Source organism: Athene noctua, chromosome 25 (assembly GCF_965140245.1).
Source record: "Athene noctua chromosome 25, bAthNoc1.hap1.1, whole genome shotgun sequence".
Taxonomy (NCBI): domain Eukaryota; kingdom Metazoa; phylum Chordata; class Aves; order Strigiformes; family Strigidae; genus Athene; species Athene noctua.
This window is the reverse complement of record NC_134061.1, coordinates 5,970,095-5,978,853: the sequence shown is the minus strand read 5'-3', so window position 1 is coordinate 5,978,853 and position 8,759 is coordinate 5,970,095. Positions and strand designations below refer to the sequence as shown.

Sequence of the window (8,759 nt, the reverse complement as noted above, 5' to 3'; positions counted from 1 at the left end):
GCTTTTTAATGCTCCCTTAATTGCGGTGGTGGTGCCGGGAGCCCCTCGCAGCCAGCCATAAATCAGGGCTGGAGCAGGACAGCCTCAGCCCGAGATAAGCGCTGATTGCCTTCCTCCCTCCTGGCTCGCCACCGCGATAAATGGGGCTGCGATGAGGCCGGGGGGGGGAAGGAGAAAGTGAGACGGGCGCTGTAATCACATTTGGCGCTTTGCTCCTGCCCTGCTGACGTTTGCCGGCCACTAACGAGTTTAGCAGGGCCCGGGGGGTGAGTGATTTCAGGGGGGTGGCGAGGCGCAGGGCTCCCCACAGCTCTGGCCGTGGGGCCGGTGTGGCCTTGGGGTGCCTGGTTTGGGGGTGCCCAGTGTCCTGGGCTGAGCTGGGGGTGAGCCCATGGGTGGGCTGCGTGCCTGGGTGTTGGCACCCACCCGGGAAAGGCTCCTCAGCCTGGTGCTTGGCCACCAAGTGCCTCCCGTGGGTGCCCCCTGGTACCTGGCCATGGCACCTGCAGACCTGCCTGGGTCCCGCTCCCGGGCAGTCCCCAGCCAACCCCCCTTGGGGACCCGCTGGCAGGACCTGCTGTGTCCATGCCGGTGGCCACCTGGCTCAGCCCGCAGCTGTACCCCGCCGGTGCCTGATGGCTCTGCTCCGCAGGCTGCTGGGTGGCCTCGATAGCTCAATCGATGGCCGTGGAGGGGGCCTGAAGGGCAGCGCCTGTCCGGCCCCAGCAGGGACCCCCTGGCTGAGACCCCTGCACTTGTGACACGGATGCTGCCGCCACATGGGCTCCAAGTGGCCCGCGGGTGCCAGCGGAGGCCCGAGGGCTCTGTGCCGCATCCCCTATCGCCGCTGCATCCCCCCAGCCCCATGTGCTGAGGCCGCCCCTTCTCGCTGCGCCTCCCGCCATCGATCGGGCCGTGTCTGGAGCAGCGGCTCGCCGTGGCCCATCCGTCTCCTCTCACCGAGGGCTGTTTGAGCAGGAGCCGGCCCGGCCGCGCGCAACCCAAATATTTAACTGCTGCAAATTGGCGGCCGGATCAATTCCGCTGCGGCTGCTGGGGGCTCGTGACAGACGGCTGCTCCTCTCCTGTGCATCCCCTCCCCAGCGCACCCTTTCTCCTGCGCACCCCATTCCTGGAGCGCACCCCTTCCCTAGGGCATCCCTTCCCCAGTGAAGCCCCTCCCTGGAACACCCCTTCCATGGAGCACCCCACTCCTGGAGCACCCTGTCCTGCTGCACCCCGACCCTGCAGCACCCTCTTCCCAGAGCACCTCCTTCCTTGAAGCACACCCTTCCTCAGAGCCCCCCTTTCCTGGTGCCCCCCTTCACCGGTGCACCCCCTTCCTGGAGCCCCCCTTCCACAGAGCACTCCCTCCTGGTGCACCCTCTCCCCAGTGCACCCCCTCCCTGGAGCACCCCTTTTCTGGTGCACCCCCTTCCCGGAGCACCCCCCCACCCCAGAGCACCCTCTTCTCCAGTGCACCCCTTTTCCTGTGCACCCCTTCCCTGGAGCACCCCCTCCTCAGTGTACACCTTCTCCTGGGCACCCCCTCCCCAGAGCACCCCTTCCCTGGTGCACCCCCTCCCCAGCACCCATCACGGGGCACCCACCGGGCAGGTGGGGGGGTGCAGGTGTCCTGGACCTGGCAGGTCCTCCCTCCGCAGGCACAGGGTGACATCCGCAGTGGGGACTGTCCCCAGGTATGGGCTGGGTGGGGGCCCCAATACCCACGAGGGAGGGACCCCCAGCAGGGACCTGCATGGCCCCTGGTGTCACAGGTGTTCCTGTCCCTGCACGGTCCCTGGGGTGTGGCACGGTGTCACTGTCACTGCACGGCCCCTGGGGTGTCACACCATGTCATCATGGCTGCACAGTCCCATTCGTGTCACCTGGTGCTGCTGCGCAGCCCTGCGGTATCACACAGTGTCACTGTTGCTCCCTGGGGTGTCACACGGTGTCACTGTCACCGCGCAGTGCACAGGGTGTCATTGTCACCGCAGGGCCGCTGGGTGCCACACAGTGTCACTGCAGCTCCCGTGGGTTGTCACACAGAGTCACCATCAGTGCCTGGTGCACGGGATGTCACACAGCGCTGTGTCACTGCATGGCCCACGGGGTGTCGCTGTCGCCGCGTGGCCCACGGGGTGTCACCGGGTGTTATTGTCACGGCATGGCCTGGGGTGTCACACACTGTCACTGCACAGGGTACACCCCAGTGCCACCCCCTGCACATCCCGTGGGTTGTCACCCAGTGTCACTGCGCATCCCCCAGCTGTGTCACACGCCATCCCTGCCAGCCGTGGGGCGCCCTGGGGACAGCCCCGCAGGTGCCAGCAGCCCAAGTGCCCGCTAATCCCCACCCCACGTCCCCGAGCCTGTCCCCTCTGTCCAGTGGCCCCATGGCTGGACCCGGCTGCCAGGCGAGCAGCCACTTCCCATCACTCACCAGCCCACCCCATCAGCCCAGCTCTAATTAAGTAGCCGTGTTGGCAGCCCTTAATTGCTGCACGGCGGGAGGGTGGCGGCCCTGCCGTGTCCGTAATGAGAGGCAGCGTGATGGGGACAGGGACAGGGGGGATGTGCCGCCCCCACCTTGTCCCCCTGCCTGCAGCTGGGCTCCCCTCACTGGGCAAGGGATGGTGCCTGCCGTTGGGCTGGGGGTGCTGGCATGTCCCTGTCCCCGAGGCCAGGTCTAACCCAGCTGGCCAGCTAGCCAATCAGCCTGCTGCTGGCCAGCCAGCAAACCCCCTGGGTCAACTGGCCCTCCACCAGCCAACTGGTCAACTGGCCAGCCAATCAACCAGCTAGCCAAACAGCCTGTTGGTCAACTGGCCAGCCAGCCAGCCATCTAGCTAACAAGCCAGCCAGGCAATCAACCAGACAGCTGGCCAGCTAGCCAACCAACCAGCCAGCCAGTCAGTCAACCCACCACCTAGCCTTCTACCAACCAGCCAACCAGCTGGTTGGCCAGCCAGTCAGCCAAGCAGCTGACCAGTCATCTACCTGCCAGCCAGCCAACCAGCCATCTAGCTGTGCAGCTAGCCAGGCAGGCAACTGGCCGACTGGCCAATGAGCTATCCATGCGTCCAACCAGCCAGCTAGCCATCTGGCCACCAGCCAGCTACCCAAAGAGCCAGCCAGCCAACCAGCCAGTGGGCAGGCAGCCAACCAGGAGCACCATCTGCCCCTGTTGTGGCGGGTGCTGGGACCCGCCTCGCCCTTGCCTCTGTCCTGCAGCCCTGTCCCCAGGTGTCCCTCATCTCCTGGGCTGGGTGTTGAGTGGCACGTCCCTGCCACCCCGCTGAGCCCTGACACACTCATCACAGCAAGCGGGGCACCGGACACCTCCCAGCCCAGCCCTGGCCAGAGGCACCTCCAGCCCTGGAGGGTTTGACCCCTTTTCTCCCCAGCCTGGCACCAAGAGGCAGGTGTTGGCTCCTGCCGGGACCATCTCCACCTCAGGATGGGTCCACGGGGCCGCGCTGACCTGTGCTGGCGCCACCTCTCCCCGGGCACAAACAGCCTGGAAAACTCCTTGGGAATGCCTCCTTTTAATGATCTGCCTCCTGGCGAGGCGGCCGTGGTGCCCTGTCTCAGGGATGGAGGGGACGCGGGGCTGGAGGCTGTGTGGCTGGAGGGGCTGGTGTCCTCCCTTGAGAGCGGGGCACAGCCTGCACAGGAGGGGCCACCGGGTCCTGCCGGGGGGGGCTACTGGATGCAGGAATGGATGGATGGATGGAAGGATGGATGGATGGATGGATGGATGGATGGATGGATGGAAGGATGGATGGAATGATGGATGGATGGATGGATGGATGGGTGGATGGAAGGATGGATGGATGGATGGATGGATGGATGGAAGGATGGATGGATGGATGGATGGAATGATGGGTGGATGCCATCAAGGCAGTGGGAACCAGCAGGGGAAGCCCCAGGTGGGAGCTCAGCGGACCTGGCTGCCTTCCCAGCAATGCCCCAGCCTGTGCAGCCCAGGCTCCCATTGCCCTGGGGGGTCCTGCCCACCCCGGCCAGGGGCTGAGGGCCCAGCCCTGCCCTCACTGCCCACAGCTGGGTGTCTCCCTCCCACAGCCCCTCCTGGGCCCCACCCTGAGGACACGGCATGATTTTGCAGGACAGCACCCAAAATCATCAGGGACAGCTTGCCAACACCAGCTCCCTCCCTAAGCTCGTCCGTGTGGGCCAGCGTCGGGTTCGTTAGTTATTTCAGGCTCTGAGTCCTAATTACTGTTGCTCAGCAGGGGCTGGGCAGCAGGTGCCAGGGTGCCACCCGGGCACAGTGTCCCCAAGACACCATGTCCCCCCCAGCGATGCGTGGTCCTACGGGCAGCATCTGTGGCGCAGCTGCAGAGCAGGTCCCGCCCTGCCACAGTGTTGGGATGGGAAACTGAGGCACGGAGCAGCGCTGAGCCCTACGAAAGCCCCTGGCCTGGCCTGGCTGCGCTCACCCTTTCCCAAATCCCCTTAATGAGCTCCCCAGTGAGCAGCAGGCAGGGAGGGGGGGAACATCCACTCCCCAGGCTGAACCTGTGCCCTGCAGCATCGATGAGGGCCCCCCGGCATCGCCCACTCACCTCCCCGCGTCACACTGCCAGAGCAAACAGCCGGGGGCTCGGCTGCGCATCGATTCTGTGAGAGCTGCTGTTTGCTCAACCTTTGCAGAGGAACAACAGCGGCTGGCGTCGAGCAGAGCCGCCGCCGCAGCCGCAGCCACTGCAGTCCCCGCTGCCACTGCAGCCACTGCTGTCACCTCCAAGCTGTGTCCCTTGTCCCCCTCCTGCTATCACAAATGTGGCCCTTTGCAGATTTGCCATCAGTTGTCTGTCCCCAGGTGGACAGAGCTGGCTCAGAGCCGGCTTGGGGGGCTGCGCTGCACCCCCTCCCTCTACTGGGGTTGGGGACAGGGACAGGGACCGCCTTGGGGCCTCCAGCCAGGGTCACCTGGGGGTGTTGTCCCCATCCATAGGGTGCTGCTGCCCCAGGGTGGTGGTGAAGCCGTCACGGCTCTGTAGCCAGGCTGTAGGGACATGGCCGGGGACGTGGTAGCCTGGGGTGGTGGACCTGTCATTGGTACACAGTGGACTGTGGCAGTAAGGTGGCCTGGGACTGGGACATGATGGCTTGGGGGGGGGGGGGGAAGGTGACCTGGGCTGGCGGCCGTACCATGGGGATGTGGTGGCCCAGGGTGGTGAGATGTTCCGGTCCGCTTGCCGTGCCGTGGCGACATGCCGGTCCAGGGTGGTGAGATGTTCCGGGCCGCTGGCCGTGCCGAGGCGACGTGCCGGTTCCGGGTAGTGAGATGTTCCAGTCCGCTGGCCGTGCCGTGGCGACGTGCCGGTCCCGGGTGGTGTGATGTTCCGGGCCGCTGGCTGTGCCGTGGCGACGTGGCGGCCCCGGGTGGTGGTGAGATGTTCCGGTCCGCTGGCCGTGCCGTGGCGACGTGCCGGCCCCGGGTGGTGACATCTTCCAGTCCGCTGGCCGTGCCGTGGCGACGTGACGGTCCCGGGTGGTGAGATGTTCCGGGCCGCTGGCCGTTCCGCGGCGACGCGACAGGCCAGGGTGGTGAGATGTTCCGGTTCGCTGGCCATGCCGTGGCGACGTGCCGGCCCCGGGTGGTGAGATATTCCGGGCCGCTGGCCGTGCCGTGGCAACGTGTCGCCCAGGGGGCTGAGATATTCCGGGCCGCTGGCTGTGCCGTGGCGACGTGCCGGCCCAGGGTTGTGAGATGCTCCGGTCCGCTGGCCGTGCCGTGGCGACGTGGCGGTCCCGGGTGGTGGTGAGATATTCCGGTCCGCTGGCCGTGCCGAGGCGACGTGCCGGTTCTGGGTAGTGAGATGTTCCGGTCCGCTGGCCGTGCCGTGGAGACGTGCCGGTCCCGGGTGGTGAGATGTTCCGGTCCGCTGGCCGTGCCGTGGCGACGTGCTGGCCCAGGGTGTTGAGATGTTCTGGGCCACTGACCGTGCCGTGGCGATGTGCCGGTCCCGGGTGGTGAGATGTTCCGGGCCGCTGGCCGTGTTGTGGCGACGTGCTGGCCTCGGGTGGTGAGATGTTCCGGTCTGCTGGCCGTGCCGTGGCGACGTGCCGGTCCTGGGTGGTGAGATGTTCCGGGCCACTGGCCGTGCCGTGGCGATGTGCCGGTCCCGGGTGGTGAGATGTTCCGGGCCGCTGGCCGTGTTGTGGCGACGTGCTGGCCTCGGGTGGTGAGATGTTCTGGTCTGCTGGCCGTGCCGTGGCGACGTGTCGGTCCTGGGTGGTGAGATGTTCCGGGCCGCTGGCCGTGCCGAGGCGACGTGCCGGCCCCGGGTGGTGAGATTATCCGGTCCGTTTGCCGTGCCGTGGCGACGTGCTGGCCCAGGGTATTGAGATGTTCCGGGCCGCTGGCCGTGCCGTGGCGACGTGCCGGTCCCGGGTGGTGAGATGTTCCGGGCCGCTCGTCGTGCCGTGGCGACGTGATGGCCCAGGGATGTGACATGCTCCGGGCCACTGGTCGTGCCGTGGCGACGTGCCGGTCCCGGGTGGTGAGATATTCCGGTCCGCTGGCCGTGCCGTGGCAACGTGCCGGTCCCAGGTGGTGAGATGTTCCGGGCCGCTGGCGATGCCGTGGCGACGTGCCAGCCCCGGGTGGTGAGATCTTCCGTTTCGCTGGCCGTGCCGTGGCGACGTGCCGGCCCCGGGTGGTGAGATGTTCCGGGCCGCTGGCCGTGCCGTGGCGACGTGCCGGTCCCGGGTGGTGAGATATTCCGGGCCGCTGGCCGTGCCGCGGCGACGTGCCGCCCCAGGGGCTGAGATGTTCCGGGCCGCTGGCCGTGCCGAGGCGACGTGGTGGCCCCGGGTGGTGAGATGTTCCGGGCCGCTGGCGTTGCTGTGGCGACGTGCCGGCCCCGGGTGGTGAGATGTTCGGGTCCGCTGGCCGTGCCGTGGCGACATGCCGGTCCCAGGTGGTGGTGAGATGTTACGGACAGCTGGCCGTGCCGTGGCGACGTGCCGGTCCCGGGTGGTGAGATGTTCTGGGCCGCTGGCGTTGCCGTGGCGGCGTGCCGGCCCAGGGTGGTGAGATGCTCCGGTCCGCTGGCCATGCCGTGGCGACGTGCCAGCCCCGGCTGGTGAGATGTTCCGGTCCGCTGGCCGTGCCGTGGCGACGTGGTGGCCCCGGGTGGTGAGATGTTCTGGGCCGGTGGCGTTGCCGTGGCGACGTGCCGGCCAAGGGTGGTGAGATGACCCGGTCCGCTGGCCGTGCCGTGGCGACGTCCCAGTCCCGGGTGCTGAGATGTTCCGGGCCGCTGGCTGTGCCGTGGCGACGTGCCGGCCCCGGGTGGTGAGATGTTCCGCGCCGCTGGCTGTGCCGTGGCGACGTGGCGGCCCCGGGTGGTGGTGAGATGTTCCGGTCCGCTGACCGTGCTGTGGCGACGTGCCGGCCCCGGGTGGTGAGATGTTCCGGTCCGCTGGCCGTGCCGTGGCGACGTGCCTGTCCCGGGTAGTGAGATGTTCCGGTCCGCTGGCCGTGCCGTGGCGACGTGCCGGCCCCATGTGGTGAGATGTTCCGGGCCGCTGGCCTTGCCGTGGCGACGTGCCGGTCCCGGATTGTGAGATGTTCCGGGCCGCTGGCCGTGCCGTGGCGACGTGCTGGTCCCGGGTGGTGAGATGTTCCGCGCCGCTGGCCGTGCCGTGGCGAAGTGTCGCCCCAGGGGGCTGAGATATTCCAGACCGCTGGCCGTGCCGTGGCGACGTGCTGGCCCAGGGTGGTGAGATGCTCCGTTCCGCTGGCCGTGCCGTGGCGACGTGCCAGCCCCGGGTGCTGAGATGTTCCGGTCCGCTGGCCGTGCCGTGGCGACGTGCCGGTCCCGGGTGCTGAGATGTTCCAGTCCCCTGGCCGTGCCGTGGCGACGTGCCGGTCCTGGGTGGTGAGATGTTCCGGGCCACTGGCCGTGCCGTGGCGATGTGCCGGTCCCGAGTGGTGAGATGTTCCGGGCCGCTGGCCGTGCCGAGGCGACGTGCCGGCCCCGGGTGGTGAGATTATCCGGTCCGTTTGCCGTGCCGTGGCGACGTGCTGGCCCAGGGTGTTGAGATGTTCCGGGCCGCTGGCCGTGCCGTGGCGACGTGCCGGTCCCGGGTGGTGAGATGTTCCGGGCCGCTCGTCGTGCCGTGGCGACGTGATGGCCCAGGGATGTGACATGCTCCGGGCCACTGGTCGTGCCGTGGCGACGTGCCGGTCCCGGGTGGTGAGATATTCCGGTCCGCTGGCCGTGCCGTGGCAACGTGCCGGTCCCAGGTGGTGAGATATTCCGGGCCGCTGGCGATGCCGTGGCGACGTACCAGCCCCGGGTGGTGAGATCTTCCGTTTCGCTGGCCGTGCCGTGGCGACGTGCCGGCCCCGTGGGTTGAGATGTTCCGGTCCGCTGGCCGTGCCATGGCGACGTGTCGTCCCAGGGGTCTGAGATATTCCGGACCGCTGGCCGTGCCGTGGCGATGTGCTAGCCCAGGGTGGTGAGATGCTCCGGTCCGCTGGCCGTGCCGTGGCGACGTGCCAGCCCCGGGTGCTGAGATGTTCCGGTCCGCTGGCCGTGCCGTGGCGACGTGCCGGTCCCGGGTGTTGAGATGTTCCGGTCTGCTGGCCGTGCCGTGGCGACGTGCCGGTCCCGGGTGGTGAGATGTTCCAGGCCGCTGGCCGTGCCGTGGCGACGTGCCAGCCCCGGGTGCTGAGATATTCCGGTCCGCTGTCCGTGCCGTGGCGACGTCCCGGT

The 8,759-nt window shown here is 68.0% G+C and overlaps 1 protein-coding gene across 1 annotated transcript in view; it reads right to left on the bottom strand.

Annotated features, from left to right (window-relative positions):
* Positions 1–4,955: 4,955 nt before the first annotated feature.
* Positions 4,956–8,759, bottom strand: part of LOC141970507 (kinesin-like protein KIF18B) — a 103,365-nt gene continuing 99,561 nt past the window's right edge. Inside the window, exon 17 of the mRNA XM_074927159.1 lies at positions 4,956–5,079. Coding sequence (XP_074783260.1) covers positions 4,956–5,079 — 124 coding nt within the window. The remainder of the gene's footprint in view (positions 5,080–8,759) is intronic.